Source organism: Suillus subalutaceus (genome assembly GCF_016647625.1).
Source record: "Suillus subalutaceus strain FC151 chromosome Unknown DFJ58scaffold_125, whole genome shotgun sequence".
NCBI lineage: Eukaryota > Fungi > Basidiomycota > Agaricomycetes > Boletales > Suillaceae > Suillus > Suillus subalutaceus.
Window position 1 is genome coordinate 138,287 of NW_024540374.1, and position 17,392 is coordinate 155,678.

The 17,392-nt window shown below is 47.3% G+C and overlaps 4 protein-coding genes across 4 annotated transcripts; 3 read left to right on the forward strand and 1 right to left on the reverse strand.

Moving 5' to 3' along the window:
- Nucleotides 1–893: 893 nt before the first annotated feature.
- Nucleotides 894–2,740, forward strand: DFJ58DRAFT_748443 (uncharacterized protein; the record flags this gene model as incomplete). Its single annotated transcript, XM_041387589.1, has 6 exons — nucleotides 894–951; nucleotides 1,004–1,137; nucleotides 1,194–1,273; nucleotides 1,323–1,709; nucleotides 1,787–2,036; nucleotides 2,089–2,740. The coding sequence occupies 6 exons, from the start codon at nucleotides 894–896 to the stop codon at nucleotides 2,557–2,559; spliced, it is 1,380 nt and encodes a 459-aa protein (XP_041239519.1). The 3' UTR covers nucleotides 2,560–2,740.
- A 3,603-nt stretch (nucleotides 2,741–6,343) lies between these two features.
- Nucleotides 6,344–6,631, forward strand: DFJ58DRAFT_614202 (uncharacterized protein; the record flags this gene model as incomplete). The annotated part of the gene is made up of 1 exon (XM_041380936.1): nucleotides 6,344–6,631. A coding segment is annotated over one exon (288 nt), but the record flags the coding sequence as incomplete, so codon positions are not given.
- Nucleotides 6,632–11,917: 5,286 nt separating this feature from the next.
- DFJ58DRAFT_845027 (uncharacterized protein) lies at nucleotides 11,918–16,312 on the forward strand (the record flags this gene model as incomplete). The annotated part of the gene is given in 10 exon segments (XM_041393124.1): nucleotides 11,918–11,950; nucleotides 12,010–12,282; nucleotides 12,907–13,080; nucleotides 13,132–13,274; nucleotides 13,324–13,462; nucleotides 13,542–13,597; nucleotides 13,645–13,843; nucleotides 13,863–14,830; nucleotides 15,195–15,925; nucleotides 16,137–16,312. 10 exon segments carry the CDS (start codon nucleotides 11,918–11,920, stop codon nucleotides 16,310–16,312), a joined length of 2,892 nt encoding a protein of 963 aa, XP_041239521.1.
- A 275-nt stretch (nucleotides 16,313–16,587) lies between these two features.
- Nucleotides 16,588–17,392, reverse strand: DFJ58DRAFT_808491 (calmodulin; the record flags this gene model as incomplete). The annotated part of the gene is made up of 5 exons (XM_041391299.1): nucleotides 16,588–16,751; nucleotides 16,854–16,938; nucleotides 16,986–17,080; nucleotides 17,122–17,257; nucleotides 17,310–17,392. Coding segments are annotated over 5 exons (436 nt in total), but the record flags the coding sequence as incomplete, so codon positions are not given.

A 17,392-nucleotide genomic window follows, 5' to 3' on the forward strand; every position in this document is an offset into this window, starting at 1 on the left:
ACCCAGAGAACGTGCAAGGGTATTGAGATGATCGTCTGCGCATCTCGAGCTCTGCATGATAGATCTGATGATCGATGATTAATAGCCACAATGGGTACCCATGACCCATACCATCCGACCCACGAGTCACCCGCGAGTGTTGCCCGGGCGGGTACCCGGGCAAACCCTACCCATGACATGCCCCTAGACAGTTAGTTGTAACTTGTAATGTTGATCGTGGTTTCATTATTTCGATAGTAATTTCATCAGGCTGCAGCATTCTCTCAGATATTATGCAAGGCTCGTCGGTCAATTTTTCCCTCATCTTTTAGGACTCAGACTGCTCCATCACTTTAGGCTCGTTGTGTAGCCAGACTAGATATGTCGATATGACTCAGACACAGTAGGTTGAGTCACACATTTGTGCTGCGCAGTTTCTCACCCTGAAGTAGTTGGAGGCGCTCGTTTGACTTCTCAATCCTACTTCCATCACACAAACACAGGCAATGTTATCCAAAAAGCCAAAGACTGCAGGGTCCAGGCGACTAAAGGCAAGAAGGCATACATCTACTATGTTTCGTATATCTGATCTAACGTAATAGGACGACCTGCAAGCTAAACAACCCTCTTCTCAAATCAAGCAGTCCCAGAACAATAGTGTATATCAGCTGCTGAACATCACCATAGCCGCCATCAACACTACGAAAGATCTTGTTCCTATCGCGCTTGCCCAAGGCATCCTCGGGACAATTGCAAACATTCTGACTATTGTGCAGGTGTGTTGGCCTATCTTTCAGAAATCTCACTGAAGCTCTACCTCTATATACAGTCAGTGGTCAAGAACAAGTCCGATTTCCAGGCGATAGCCGACAAGTGTGAGACTATCAGGGATATCCTTCAAAGAGCGACCGAGGATGCTACTGAAGACGATCTATGAGGACCCTTGGGGCATGCGCTGTCTCAGCTTAACAAGTGAGCCGAACCAAGTTCACCGTCGCTGGAAACTAAACGTCAATCAGATCAGTTAACCACATCAACAGTGAAGCAGCCTCAAAGACAGAGCAAAGGTTTTGGCAGAGGTTCTTCTCTGTCACAATTGATAGAGACCAGATTGCTCAATGGGAAAAGGACTTGGATCGCGTCATCGCACTCTTCAATGTATGTCTGTGCAACTCCATCATGATCTCGAATTTGCTGCTGAATGGTGTCTCAAGTTTGAAGCAATTGTTCGCATTGCAACAGGTGTGGAGAAGCTCGTTTCGGGACTCAATACTACTAGTGTTCATGTTCTAAAGTAAGTTGTTATTTTAGACGGGTTGTGCATGGCCTCTAATTGAATACAGGTATCACCCAACAGAGCCTCCATCACGGCCTGCCATGCTGTATGGCCACGACGGCCTTGTGGCAGAGTTGACAAACCTCGTCATCAATGATGAGCATTTGGCCTTGATCAGTCTTGGGGGTATGGGAAAGAGTTCTGTAGCTAAAGCCATCATCAACGAGCCGCTCGTCATGGAGAAATTTGCCGATCAGCGCTTCTTTGCGACATATGATGACCTGGATCCTTCGACCATCACATTCAGAACCTTTATGACTCGTTTTGCGAGAGCCCTTGGCATAGAGATCGCCAGCTCTGATCCTGTGCACCAAATATCTACCTTTCTCCATTCTGCCAGTGCCCTCGTTGTCCTCGATAATGCCGAGACCTTGAAGAGGCCAGTGCACCGTTGGTGTCCGGATACATATCGCAAGCCATTGCTGAAATGGCTAACATCCCTGGCATCGTTCTGGTCCTCACGTCACGCAGTAGAAGGAATGCACCACACGTGCAATGGATTACCAAGGATATTCCACCACTGGACTTGAGCTCTGCTCAAGCAGTGTTCTTTCAAATTTATCACCACGCCAGTCGTAGCGAAGCCAAAGAAGACATAAAAGGCCTGTTGGGGGAATTAGATTTTCACCCCCTTTCCATCAACATACTCGCAAACGCTGCGCAACAAAATGGTTGGTCTCCAACCAAGCTGCTCAAGAGATGGAATGATCAGCATAGCAAGGTACTCGATGGTGGCAAGGGGGAAGCTGCAAAGCTTATCCGACACCATGCAGCTGTCACTCAGCTCGCCGTCAGTCCAGCATCTTGGCGAAGATGGTCTTTGTGTTTTAGCCATCATTGCGTTCTTGCCCCAGGGTCTCAACGAGGACCTGGCTAGTGATTTGTTACCATCACTTCCGCAAGTTGACGCTATATGTGATGTTTTATGCATGCATCCCTCGTTTATCGTCAAGATAAGTTCTTCAAGATGCTTGCCCCCATTCGGCATTACATGCAAGATTCATTGCAAGCACCTGACTCCACGTGTTTGCAAGAGATATGTGCCTTCTACTATCGCACTGTCTACTCCTGTCGGAAGACACACGATCAGTATGCTGATACCATTATCTCGGATCACCTTAACATTGAGCAACGTAGTTGCTTTCAACCTTGCCAATATCCGAATGACGCAGAAGAGACCTATAACGCTGCTGGCAATTTTTGGAATGTTTGGAGAGACACCTGCCTCGCCCGACTACCCTTAACCCTGCTATTTCCAACATCATTGAGAACTCGTCCACGTGGGCGCTAAAAGCACTTTGCTTGTCATATCTCGCACAGCTCTACCAAACGCTTTCTCAGAATGCTGAAGCAAATACTGGCCTTTCAAACAGCTGAGGCGCTTTATCTCACCACCGGTGACCCCGAGGGCATGGGGAATTGTCTTATAACGTGCGCAGACTTGCTGAGATGTCAAGGTCGCTTTATTCAGTCCCAAAATCTCTTAGATGATCTTCAGCACTCTGACTCTTGGGAGTCTCTCAGGGAAACAATGAAAGCCCGAGCTTGGTATTTCTTGGATATAGCCCAGATGTACACATTCACAGCACCTGCGGTGGCGAATTATTTGTGAAGTCCTCGGAAGACCGCAATCTGGGATTTTGTCTATCAAGATTTGGCACTGTCTGGCCAAATTTTATCATGGAGGAGACGCTGTCCAGGTGCACGCCCAATTAGAACCTATCCGTACAACATGCAGGTTCTGGAAATGTCAGAGCCCTCGAAGACATACATCAGGGGCTTGCAGAAGTTGCATCTTCCGAAGGCAGGTTATATGAAGCAATGGATATCCTGCAAAAGATCGTAGTGATGGATGGACAGTCAGCTGAAGGTGCCCTCTGGTCTACCGTGTGGAAGGCTCATGCTGTTAGCAAGCAAGGGGATTATGACCTGGCGAGGGAGCTCATCCGCACAGCCTCGGGACCCTTCCAATTCTTTGCACTGCGCAGTGCAGTACATTCATCCACAAATCTTATGGCTCAGCATGCATCGAGCTCACCGCAGGAGTGGGACAGGGCCAAGTCTTATTTCACCGCCACGATCAAGCCTGCGACATGCAAAGTAATCTGATGCTCAAGGCACTCAGCATACGAGGTCTGGGGGAGATTGCATTTGCACTTAATGATTTTGCTCTAGCCACACAGCGTTTTGAAGAGACACATTATTTGCGCTGAGATGGGAGTGCCTCCCCAGTATCTGTACAGTTGCGCGCCCATTTAATAATTTACAGGACAAATTCAAAGGATGGTCATTATTCTTGGAGGTCTGTCACCACTTAAACGATATGAGGTAGATCACACAGCTAGCCTCAGTTGTATTTCATGAACAGTTTGCATCATCATTGTATATATCCATGGCAGGAAGTACGAGACAATATAAGATATACTACGGCACGGTTTTGAAGATTCTAGGCGTGTCTGACCGCTCGAGGCTGCTCCTGTGCTTCACAAATAACCCTCTCTTTCAGGTGCACGAGTTCATGCTCTTTCATTAAGCCATGTGCATCTGCACCAGGGACATCTCAAATTGAATGTGCACGAAGAGAGTGACACAAACTCACATTGCCAACCGCCACAAAGCTATTCTGTTCATTGTCTCCGACAGCGAGGTCCTGTCAATTTCTGTGCGAGCACAAGTTGACCACGTGTTCTAGGTCCTCTTCATGCCCTCGGATCACTGCAGCCAATTCGCAATTTGGCTATTGGCTCGCCCACCTAGAGGTCACCGACGATCCTCAAGCTGGTCAGATGCGTACTTCGCACTACCTTGGTCTCATTCAATTCGTCGGGGATTGTATCGCCCAGGTTCGAATCCCCAGTGTTGGTTCACCACAGCAGGGATTTAGGAGGAATGCAACAAGCCTTGTGGCGAGGAGTCAAGTAGATCGATGGATGGTCCGAGAGACCTGAGGTATCCATGTTCATTGGGGATTCAGTGTGTCTTGGAGATAGGAAGATGGAAGAAACATATGCTTATTCATGTAACAGCCTGCCATCATATCTCGGACGATCATACGAGTAGTTTCATCATGATATGGCACCTATGACAAGACAATGATGAGACGAACGCGGGAGATAAGTGAAGTGGAACACTTGGCACTTCAAGTGCGCACTGAGATTGCTATGGCATGGGAAGGCCATGACACAGATGTTTTACCTAAAAAACGCGTCTGGTCCTTCGAGGTTATGCTCTTCATCGCACATCTCATATCCACTTTCGATTGTAGTGCGCGAGCTGGATCTGTGACATCTCCTCAGATTGAAGGTTCATGAAAAAATATGACAGAAACTCACAATGGGCAATCGCTAGTCTTTCATAGGTAGACCGATAGAGGAAGACAGTTGGACGGCGATGACTATGCACAAGTCATTCATATTCATCTCATCATTTCCAACTGTGAGCTCATTCTCTCGTGCGTCATGTATGTGTTGTCCTACGATTCGCAATGTTCGGCCAGTCCACACCCTTAAAGTCAATAATACTCCATCCTAAACTGGTTGAATGGGTAGGCAGTTCATCCTAAATTGTATTGCCCAGGTTCATATTCCCAGTATTGATTCACCACCGCAAGGATTTTGAAAAGGTTTGGGAAACTACTAACTAGCCTTGCGATGAGGAGTCGAGTCGATTGGTGTAGCGTTCGAGTGGGATAGAACTGCCAAGAACAGTAGAGACGATGAGGAGAAACAAAATAATTTTCTGATCACATGCAGCTAATTTCACTTGCGCGGCCGAATCTCGACTTCCCCAGGACAACCTTTGCGGATTAATAAAATGCTTTCTACACAAGATGATCAACGTCTGTCCACTCCGTTTCCCTAAATATTCGATGTTCAAGCTATCAACGAATATATCTCCTTGCTTTGTGCCAGCAATCCGACTGCATCGCAGATCACAACAATCTATCATAGGCTCAAGACTGGGTCGAAAGTTGAGATCTAAACTTGATGTCACATGATAGACGCTGGTATGTTATCATTTATGCTGTGCAGTTTCTCACCCTCCGGTGACTTGAAGCAGAACCCATGTCTGAAACTTGGAATTCACCACGTGCATCCACTGGCAAGCGATGAAGCCGAAAAAAAGAACTCCCAAAAAGCCAAAGGCAAGCAGATACAAAGTTCAGTATCAGCACCGTATATTTGATCTGACATAGAACGGCCCAAATGTTAAAGAACCTTCTTCTGAAACCAAGGAGTCGAGCGATAATGCGATGCAACTGCTGGGCATCACTATAGCGGCAATCAATATTACGAGAGACCTCGTACCTATCAACCTGGCAAAAGGCATCCTCGGAACGGTCGCAAACATCCTGATCATTGCGCAGGTTCATTGGCGTACCCTTTGCAAATGTTTGTGAAGGATCTTGAGGTCTGTACAGTCAGTGATCAAGAATCAGTCCGATTTCCAGGCGATAGTCAACAAGTGCGAGACTATCAGGGAAATCCTTGAAAGAGCGACCAAGCATGCCACCGACGACGATCTGCGAGGATACTGGGCCATGCTTTATCTCAGTTGAACAAGTGAGCCGAACTAATTTCACCACTGCTACAAACTGATGGTGTCATGCAGATCAGTAAACCGTATCAATAGTGAAGTAGCCTCGAAAAAGGAGCAAGGATTTTGGCAGAGACTCCTGTCTGTCACGAGTGATCGTGACCGCATTGCTGGATGGGAAAAAGACTTGGATCGCGTCATCCCACTGTTTAGTGTATGTTTTGGGAACTCCTTTAGAGCCACGGCTACTGAATGATGTTTTAAGGCTGAGATGCTCGTTGGTCTCACGATTGGAATGAACACGCAAACCTTAGGACTCGGGGCAATGAGAATGGGAACGTCGAAAGGTAAGTTACCATCTCGGTGGGCGTTGTGTATCTTCTAAAGGCAATCAGGTATCGCCCACCTGTACTCCCGTCACGTCCCTCCATGTTTTATGGACGTGAGGATCTCGTAGCAGAGCTGACAAATCTTGTCGTCAATGATGAACATATCACGTTGATCGGTTTTGGAGGCATGGGGAAGAGTTCCCTTGCCAAAGCTATCATTAACGAACCACCTGCCATAGAGAAGTTTGCTGATAGGTGCTTCTTTGTGACCTATGATGGCCTCGATCCTTCGACCATCACCTTTGAGACTTTCACGACTCGTTTTGCGGAAACCCTGGGCATAGAGCTTGCTGGTGCTAATCCTATGCGCCAAATATCTACCTTTCTTCGTTCTGCCACTGCCCTCATTGTCCTTGATAATGCTGAAACCTTTGAAGAGGCCAGTGGATCGTCGGCGCTCGGAGAAATACCACCAGCCATTGCTGACATCACAAGCATTCCTGGCGTTATTCTGGTCCTCATGTCACGCAGTCGAAGGAATGCACCGAACGTTGTCTTAATAACCGAGGGGTCTTATATAAATACGTGTAAGAATGTAATGACACCACAATTACACTGGATAAGACTTCTTGCCAGTCCTCGATTAACACGGTCTACGACTTTTCTTCTTTCGTGGTAGATAACGTGTGAGTTCTTGGGAGGCTCGCTAAACCAATCAGTCAGATTAACTTAGCTGGAGCTTTATTATCTCTGATTGAAACTATGGGATTGTCTAGGATATACCGTCTAGACACTTGAACTGGTTTCCTGAATATACGGTTAACTGTTGAGAAGCTGGTCTCAAATGTGACTACGTGGACCAAAGCTCGTGTTGGTCAATATACAAATACCTGGTGAGAACGCTGGTCTCACAAATAACAACAATGACAAATAATAATAAAAACAATGACAAATAACAACAATGACCAAAGCTCGTGTTGGTCAGTATACAAATACCTGGTGAGAACGCTGGTCTCACAAAAAAAACAACGGTGACCAAAGCTCGTGTTGGTCAGTAAACACTACGTGGTGAGAACACTGGTCTCACAAAACTGGGTTTCTATCGCGAGAAACTTACGTAATCTCAAGGGAAACACTTTCCCTGCACTTGCCTGGACAGTTCTTACAAAGGAAATGGGCTTTGTAAGCAGCAATTTGTTCAGACTGAAGCTTCTTAGGTGAGAGTTCAATTTGCTCAAGTGGGAGTTCTTGAATGCAACAAGTGGGAGATCTATTTTTTGGGGGAGAATGGGCTCTCCTTATATACATTTTGTGTGGGAATATTATGTAAGTAAAAAGGTGATGTAATGACTTCAGAATGTGAGAAGAATATTCCAAAAACTGGAGCAGAATGTTCTAGCAGGTGCAAAAGAACATTCCAGAATATTCATGGTGGGATAATGACATCATTCTGAGTCACTATGAGTCACTATGAGTCATTATGAGTCATTGGAATGTTCTAGCAAATTCCATGGAACATGACATCATTATGACATCACTATGATATCATATCTTTCAACCAAAATACCTGCAGGAGTGTAGGTGAAGTCCTATGACATCATTATGACATCATACCCTGTAGGTACAATTTTATGAAGCATCTGATTAGTCAGAGCATCCTAATAGAAAAGTCAAGTAAAGAAAACACTAGAGAAAACAACTCAGAAATAATGGAACAAATAATAGTACACAATACGCGGCTTTTTAGATAGGTTTTTGTTAGGCTTTGAACTTTTCTCTATGGGTTTCTCTAGCCAAAGTGAATAAGCCAAATGAAAGGCAATACATTAACCTTCATTTTGCTTCTCATATCAACTAGGTCATTATGTGATTCCCATCTCACATATGACTTTTCTTCAAAACATGGTGGATTCATGAATCACTGAGGGAAAACTGAAACTATTGGACCAAGGTTTGATACCAAGGTATGGGTTGACTAGTCTGAGGACTAAGCTAACAGACTTTGTCTTTTAGGGGGATACCTAGTAGTCATGTCCATGCATGATTCCCAAATCATGCAGGACAACGTGCGATGGATAACAAAAGATATTCTGCCATTGGACTTGAGCTCTGCTCAAGCAGCGTTCTTTCAAATTTATCAGCACACCAGTTGTAGTGAAGCCGGGGAAGACATACGGGACCTACTCAAGGAATTGGAATTCCACCCCCTTTCCATCAGTTTACTTGCAAACGCTGCACAGCAAAATAGCTGGTCCCCGGCCATGCTGCTGAAAAGATGGAACAATCGGCACAGCAAGGTGCTGGACCCCGGCAAGGGGAAGCTGCAAAGCTTGTCAGACACTGCGACTGTCACTCAGCTCACCATCAATGCAGGACCTCAGCGAGGATGGTCGTCGTGTTCTGACCATAATCGCTTTCTTGCCACAGGGCCTCAATGACACCCTGGCTAGCGATTTGTTGCCGTCACTCCCGCAAGTTGATATTATTTGTGACGTCCTTTGCAGGCAATCTCTTGTTTATCGTCAAGACAGCTTCATTAAATTGCTCGCCCCCATTCGGCATTACGTGCGAGATTCGTTGCAAACACTGGACTCCACTTGTTTGCAAGAAATATGTGCCTTCTACTATCGCATCGTCAACTGCTGTTCGGAAGAACACGATCGCTACGCTGAGATCATTACCTCGGATCACCTTAACATTGAGCACGTAGTGGCTTTCAACCTTGCACACGTCCCAGATGCCACCGAAGAGACTTATGACATCTGCTGGCAGTTTTTGTGGTGCTTGCAGAAGCATCTACCTCACCCAACCATCCTTACTCCAGTTATCTTCAAAATCACCGAGAACTCCTCCACGTGGGGGCCAAAAGCGTGCTCCCTGCAGTATCTCGGCGCGCTCTACGCCACTCTTACTCAGCTCACCGAAGGGATGAGGGCCTTCAAAACTGCTGAGGCACTCTATCTTACCGTCGACAACCACGAAAATGTGGCACACTGTGTTGTCCAATGCGCAGATATCTATAGATATCAAGGCCGTTTCATTCAATCCCAACAGGTTCTGGAAGCCTTCCAACACACTGACTCGTGGAAATCTCTCAGCGAAACTTTTAAATCCTACGTCTTGTATTTCTTGGATAAGGCCAGAATATACACATTGACAACGTTCGTAGACGAATTATTTGTTAAGTCCGCGGAAGATCGCGACTGGGGTTGCCATCTAAGATTTGGCACTGGCGAGCCAAATTTTACCATGGAGGAGACATTGTCCTGGCAATCACGCACTTAGAAGATCTTCTCCCGCAATGCCCAAGTACTGGGGATCTCTTCACCCGCAGGGACGTACTTGAGGGGCTTGCACAAATAGCATTTTGCGAAGACAGGCTTTCTGACGCAATGGATATTTTGCACAAACTCGTAGAGATGTTCGAGGGTCAATATTTGGATGGTGTCCTTTGGTACACCGTCCAGAAGGCTATTGTTGCGAGCAAACAGGGGAATCATGACCTTGCGAGGGAGCTCATTTATAAAGCCTCAGAGCCCTTCCAATTCTTTGCCCTGTGCAATGCACGCACATTTCTCCACCGATCTTATGGCGCCGCGCTCATCGAGCTCGCCGCAGGCGAGTACGTCAAGGCTGCGTCTCAATTCACTGCCATGATTGAAGGTTGTAATATGCAAGGCAACCTGCACGCTAAAGCGTTCAACATCCGTGGACTGGGCAAGGTTGCCTTTGTGCAAGGTGACTTCGTTTTAGCAGCACAGCACTTTGCAGAAACGCGGTCTTTGTGCGCGGAGACGGGAGTGCCCACCCTGCCATTTGTACAGTTGCTTGCCATTCCATGCTTTGTCAAACAGATTTGAAGGGTGGGGTTTGTTTTTGGAGGGCCGCTCGTCATTCACGAATCTGACATAGATCATCGTATATGGTGACTGTGGTACATTGTATCTCCACATATCCGGACTGTGACACAATTATAAGTACCAAGTCTTTAGATAAAGAAATCCTGGTCATATAAGTCCGAGGATGAGATTACGGTGAGTTGAACTCACCTCGTGACAAGGCCTTTGGGCAGACTCATAAGCGTTTCGTCAATATCGTCAATATTCAGCACGTCGATATTGCGGTGATTCACTACAGCTGTCTGTAGGATTAAGGATGGCATAGGCAGCATTGTGTTCGAAACGATCGAACAACTTGAGACCGTCTGCATTGGCCTGCCTCGGAAAGCAAGATCAATCCGGTCGTGAATAACTGGTAGCTATTAGAACACAAGGGATATGGAGTGGATGGCCTCAAGTATCACGCAAAAAATTATGCGTGTGATTTGCAGAAACCTCAGTCTCTTCGACGTCAGGCCGGGAGTCCTCTAGTGATTTGTGGAAAATCCAGTTGAGCGTGTATTGGACATGGAGAAGGCGCACTAGGCGGGTTATCTATAAATGGTTTCAGGACCGCGCTCCACAGCACCATAAACCATGACCTCATTGACCTGAGATTCAATGAGAGCCAGGGATACGTGACAACGCGGTGTGACATGCGCATCTAAGTGTCATCACATGACGTGACGACAGACGACCTTATGAAATTTGAAAACTCCGAGTCAGCACTAGCTCATGATGTTACTTCAAGCTTGTACATGTATATCCAGCTACTGTAAAGCTACTCTGTATCAGCTTCTCCCACCAATCACATTTGTCGCTTCCACTTTGCACGAGGTGCGGAAGCTCTCACCAGAGTTTTCGCAGCGTGACGTCTCAATTTTTAAAGACCTTGCAGACGTTTAACCCCAAGATTACACAGAGCACAAATGTTCTCAAGCCTTGACCGTATCAGCGTTCCCATCGCTTCATATGCATGGATCCAGGTTTCAATGACACCAACCATCGGTCGCTGTAAGTTCATATACATGTATTATCAGTAAATCAAGTTAATCAACTTGAATGTGTCCTGCTGATGTCCCGTATTAAGTTCACCCAGCATTTAATCCGCCGACCCAATCGTGTTCTAACCATCCCTGGGACAGCCTTCGCGGAGCAACATGCATTCTATGCCCACCGCCTTGTCTCCCGAAATATTTGCAGCTGTGGACGACATACCTTGCATCGATTGCAGGCAATCCGCCTCCATCCTGGACTGCAGCAACATAGACAAGATCTTCCGCTGAGCCACAGGCGCATCGCATAAAACGACTAACCCACCAACATCGATGCACTTGGTTGCACATGGCTTGAGGGACAGAACATGGAGACCGTGTAGGCCTTTGGGTTGTTCACGTGAGCACGAAAAGGCGTCACTCAAGGCTGAGGGAGAACTATTGGATATCATCGGGTGATTTTATTGTAAGTTCTTGCATTGTTCTCTCGAATGCTGGACACTCACTGTTGTGTCTTGAATCATTTTAGCTAGTGTCCCATCATCTTCACGTTGCGGTGCTGGACTGGATATTGCAGTGCTCTCGACCCCAACCGCGACTCCAACTTTGCATCCGCGTCCACCCTGTACCTGCGACCTTGACTGTTCGCGCTCGGGAATGAGACGAGACTAGGTATTGATCTAAGATGTAAGTTTATTGTGTATGATCAGAGACTCTACTAGTTTCGACACCATCAAATTCGTGGATACATGTACACGTGACCATACTGTTGGACTGCCATGCTTAGCACTGTACCATCATTTGCATGAATACTAGTATGTCATGGGCGACGTGTGTGTCTAGGTAATATCATAGGCATGCCTGATGTACATGACAACTATTGGCATCCACCAAAAGGTATGCTGGCGACACCGTGATTCGGAGCAGCGGAGGAAAGGCTTACCATTGTGATCTAGACAGGGCGTAAACCAGATGACTGGCTCCAGGCCAGTCTGGTCCCTCAGATGCGCAGTGTGACATACGCGTATAATGATATGGCTCGAGTTCCTGCCAAAGTTGGTTATCTAAGCCGGCCTCGTTCCTCGGCCGGCACAGATTTGAGTCTACGCGCAAATAAGCGAGGTGGCGCAGTGCTTCTTGCTCCTGCCCACCTCGCAGCATTATCCTTTCAGAGTGCTAGTCACTCGTGTCTACCTCTTTTTGCACCCACCCACCACTCCCTGATCAGCGTGTGAACAAGATTTTCATCAGAACATCTCACCGACTTCGTCATCAACTTAACATTTCAAAACTGAAACAAACAGCTCACTCTCATTTGTTCAACGCATAGTGTACGCTACCTACCGTCGCTCCCACAAGACAATGACCTGATCGGGCCCAACCTGCCCTCACAGCTCACCTTGCGCCATAGGTACGGACCCGTGTTTTGGACCGGAAAAGCCCTGCGGGCTTTCGCCCAAAAACCCAAACAATTAGTATCAACACATGACACTAGTACCATCCGTGTTCAGTACAGCATCGTAAATCATCAGAAGAGCCTCGGCTTCTTCGAATCGCACCAGTTCTCATTGCCACGAGTCATTGAAGCGCATAGATGAGAGCATGAAATATATCGATATGATAGACGCCCAGTAGGTTATGCGTTTATGCCGTACAGTTTCTCACCCTCCACCTTTCCTTTACCTTGAGGTTGACAGAGGCGCTAGTTCACTGGCTGAAACTCACTAGGATTTGAATCCACCACACAATCTCCGGGGATGTTCTCCAAAAATCCAAAGGCTGGAAGAACCAGGCAACCAAAGGCAAGAAGGCAGACATCCACGTTTCACCGCCGTGTATCTGATCTAACATAGAACGGCCCACATACTAAACAACCATCTCCTGAAGATAAGCAGTCCCAGGACGATAATGTGATCCAGCTGCTGGGTATCACTATATCAGCCATCAACGCTACCAAAGACCTTGTGCCTATCGATCTGGCGAAAGGCATCCTTGGAACAATTGCGAACATTTTGACTGTTGCGCAGGTGCGTTGGCCTAATTCTCAGAAAGACTGGTGAAGACCTACGTTTATACAGGCAGTGATCAAGAACAAGTCCGATTTCCAAGCAATAGCTGACAAGTGCGAGACCATCAGGGACATCCTTGAAAGAGCGACCGAGGGTGCTACCAAAGATGATCTGAAAGGATACTTGGGGCATGCATTGACTCAGCTCAACAAGTGCGTCGAACCAGTGTTGCCATCACCAGAATCTGATGACACTGTCCAGATCAGTAAACCGCATCAATAGCGACGTAGAGTCAAAGAAGGAGCAAAGATTTTGGCACAGGCTCCTCTCTGTCACCATCGATCGCGACCGGATTACGAGATGGGAGAAAGACTTGGATGAAGTCCTCATGCTATTCAGAGTATGTTTCTTGAACTCGCCTGAGCTTCTGCTGCTAAGCAATGTCCTTAGACGGAAGCGATTGCTGGCATTGCAATCAGGGTGGACAAGCTGACTTGGGACCCAGGGATAACACTCGTGGGATCAATGACACCCAGTAAGTTGGCATTTTGGCAAGTGATGTGTGGCCTTAACCGTGATCAGGTATCGTCCACCCGCACCTCCATCACGGCCTCCCATGTTTTATGGCCGTGGGGATCTCGTCGCAGAACTGACCAACCTTGTCATCAATGACGAGCACATTGCGTTGATTGGTCCAGGAGGGATGGGAAAGAGTTCCCTTGCCAAAACTATCCTCCACGAGGCAGCCATCATGGAAAGATTTGCCAACAGGCACTACTTCGTGACATACGATGGGATAGATCCCTTCAACCATTACATTTGAAGCTTTCACGACTCGTTTCGCACAAGCCCTTGGCATAGAGCTTTCCGGCGTTAATCCAGTGCAGCAAATATGCGCCTGTCTTCGTTCTGCTAGCGCCCTTGTTGTTCTAGATAATGCTGAGACTTTCGAAGAGGCCGGTGGATCATCAGCGCTCACGGAAATCCCGCAAGCTATTGCTGAAATTGCAGGCATCCCCGGCGTCATTCTGATTCTTACATCGCGTAGTAGAAGGAGTGCACTGAATGTACCATGGATTACCAAGGATATTCCACCACTAGATTCAAACTCTGCTCAAGAAGCATTCTTTCGAATTTACCGTCTAGCCAGTCGTGAAAATGCGGACGGAGGAATAGCAAACTTGCTTCGGGATTTGGAATATCACCCGCTTTCCATCAATCTACTCGCAAATGCTGCACAGCAAAACGGTTGGTCTCCGGCTATACTGCTGGAGAGATGGAAGGATCGGCACAGTGCGGTGCTAGACCATGGCGAGGGAAAGCTACAAAGCTTATCATACACCATGCAGCTGTCACTCAGCTCACCGTCAATCCAGAAACTTGGAGAGAAGGCTCAGCATGCTTTAACTGTCATCGCCTTCTTGCCCCAGGGTCTCAATGAGGCCCTGTCCAAGCGTATCTTGCCATCTACCCTGCAAATCGACGACATATGTGATGTTTTATGGAGGCAATCTCTCGTTTATCGCCAAGGCGGCTTCGTCAAAATGCTCGCACCCATTCGGCATTATGTGCGAGATTCGTTGCCACCACCTGACTCCACATGTTTGGAAGAGATACGCACCTTCTACTATTGCACTGTCCAACAGTGTTCGGCAGAACGAGATGATCATGCTGATATCATTATCTCGGATCACCTCAACATTGAGCATGTTGTTGCTTCGATCTCACCCAAATCCCTGAGGAGACTTATCGCGCTTGCTGGGAATTTGTGCAGTGCTTGACGTGGCATCTTCCTCGCCCAACTACCCTTACCCCCGCTATTTTCAACATCGTCGAGAAGCTCTTCCACGCGATGGCCCAAAGCAGGCTGCTTGTAGCGTCTCGGCTGGCTCAACATGGCTCTTTCTCGGTCCAAAGAAGCCATACAGGCCTTCCAGGCTGCTGAGCCACTCTATCTCACCGTCGGCAACCATGAGATGGTGGCGCGCTGCATTCATCCATGTTCAGACTGTATACGCATGCCAAGGCCGCTTCATTCAATCCCAACAGGTCCTTGAGGACCTCCAGCATTCCGATTCATGGCAACATATCAGCGAAACAACAAGAACCTGTGTTTGGTTTTTCTTGTATAGGGCCAAGATGTTCACGTTCACAACATCTGCCGACGAATTATTTGTGAACTCCTTGGACGAAGACTTCTGGGGATTGCGGTCCAAGATTTGCCACTGGCGGGCCAAACACTTCTATGGGGGAGATATTGTGCAGGTGAAGACGCACTTAGAAAACCTTCTCTTGCAATGCCCAAGTACTGGAGACCTCGATGCCCGCAGGGACGCACTCGAGGCGCTTGCAGAGGTAGCATTTTGCGGAGGCAGGTCATCCGACGCAATGCATCGCCTACAGGAAATTGTAGAGATGTACGAAGGACTTGATCCCAGCGTGGCGCTTTGGTATGCCGTCTGGAAAGGCGTCGTTGTGAGCGAACAAGGGCATCATGACCTTGCGAGAGAGATCATTCACAAAGCCTCCGAGCCCTTCCCATTATGTGCCCTGCCCAGTACAGCCGCATTTCTCCATAGATCTTATGGCTTGGCATGCGTCGAGCTCAACGCAGGCGAGTACGACAAGGCAGTCTCTCATTTCACCGCTACCATTGAAGGTTGTAATATCCAAGGACATCTTGACTTCAAGGCGTTCAGCATACGTGGATTGGGGGAGATTGCCTTTGAGAGAGGGGACTTTGCATTAGCCGTACAGCGCTTTGCAGAGACGCTGTCCTTGTGCACTGAGATGGAGTGTCTCCAAGAAAATTACATGGCATACCATTCGATGCACTGCCAGAAAGATTTAAAGGGTGGACATTGTTTGTGGGAAGGGCATTCACCATTTACGAGCGTTGATATGTAGATGATACACGGTAAGCTGCAAGCCGCAGTTGGGCACAGTATCACGCACGTCGATCCATATGTACTGCCAAATACTACCCTTTGTAGAGTATTAGACAGCCAGTGCGACTCCTACTTCTTGTTGAGCTCCTCTGCCCTCTATGAAGTTCTTCACGACTCTATGAACAGCTATGAGGATACGATGTTTTGAAATGCATCTTAACGAACCAATGGGGCTCGAGGCTATTGACGATGTCCTTGTAAGGCACATGCGGGTCTCGAGCGTGGTAGGCGTAAAACTCGGGCTTGCTGGTCAAGCCCGCATCACACCTGGGCCGCCTGACACAAGTCTTCTGGTTCATTAGATTGCTAGATCAATACTCAGCAAAACTATAGCTAGGGAAAGAAAGCGAAAGCGACCTGCGTACAGCAGGATGAGGAAGGATGTTAAATGTTGCTCCTGCTGTCCCTGTTGGTGACTGGGTGAAGTTGTGGTATCTTTCGTTTGTTGAGACATTGTTACAGGTAGTAATTGGACCACTATGATAGTGGAAAGCGCAGTGTCGCAGCACTTGGGGTGCTCCCCTATATACGCACCTGCGGAGCCAATCGTACGGATGACATCATTCACACGTGACGATTCATTTGACATTAGCAATTGAACGTTGAACGTTAATATGCAACTCTAGATCGAGTCACTTGCGCAGAGAAAGACAAGAGTAAGTAGAATGCTGAAGTATATTTTATTGTACATGACGCATTCCACATCACTTCGATAGCATCATCTTTCGATAGGTCAGGTTTCTGAAAATGAAATACTATGGAAATGCTAACCTTCACAAATTCTGAACCGATGCGACACGATCGACACGTGAGTACAAATAAGTACGATGCAAAAAAGGAAACGAACCATCATAATTGATCTGGCCATCGCCATCGATGTCTGCCTCACGAATCATTTCATTGACCTCAGCTTCAGTCAATTTCTCGCCTAGAAATGGCATTAATTTATATTGATACCTGAGCATCACCACTGACCCAGGTTCATCATGACATGTCTCAGCTCAGCAGGGTTGATATAACCGTTCCCGTCCTCATCAAACACTTTAAACGCCTCTTTAATCTCGTCCTCTCTGTCGGTGTCGCGCATTTGCGCGCCATCATTGTAAGGAACTCTGTGAAGTCGAGGGTACCGTTCCCATCAGCGTCAACCTCGTTGATCATGTCCTGTAGCTCTGCTTCGGTAGGATTTTGACCTATTGAGCGCATCACGGTGCCGAGCTCTTTGGTAGTGATCGAGCCATCGCCATCTACATCGCTTCGGATCAGGTGAAGTAATAATTAACATCACGTTGGTCATACCTATATCGAACAAAGCGAAAGCTTCCTTGAATTCTGTGGCGGGTAAATGAGCGCTGGGATCATCAACGATAACACCAGCGACG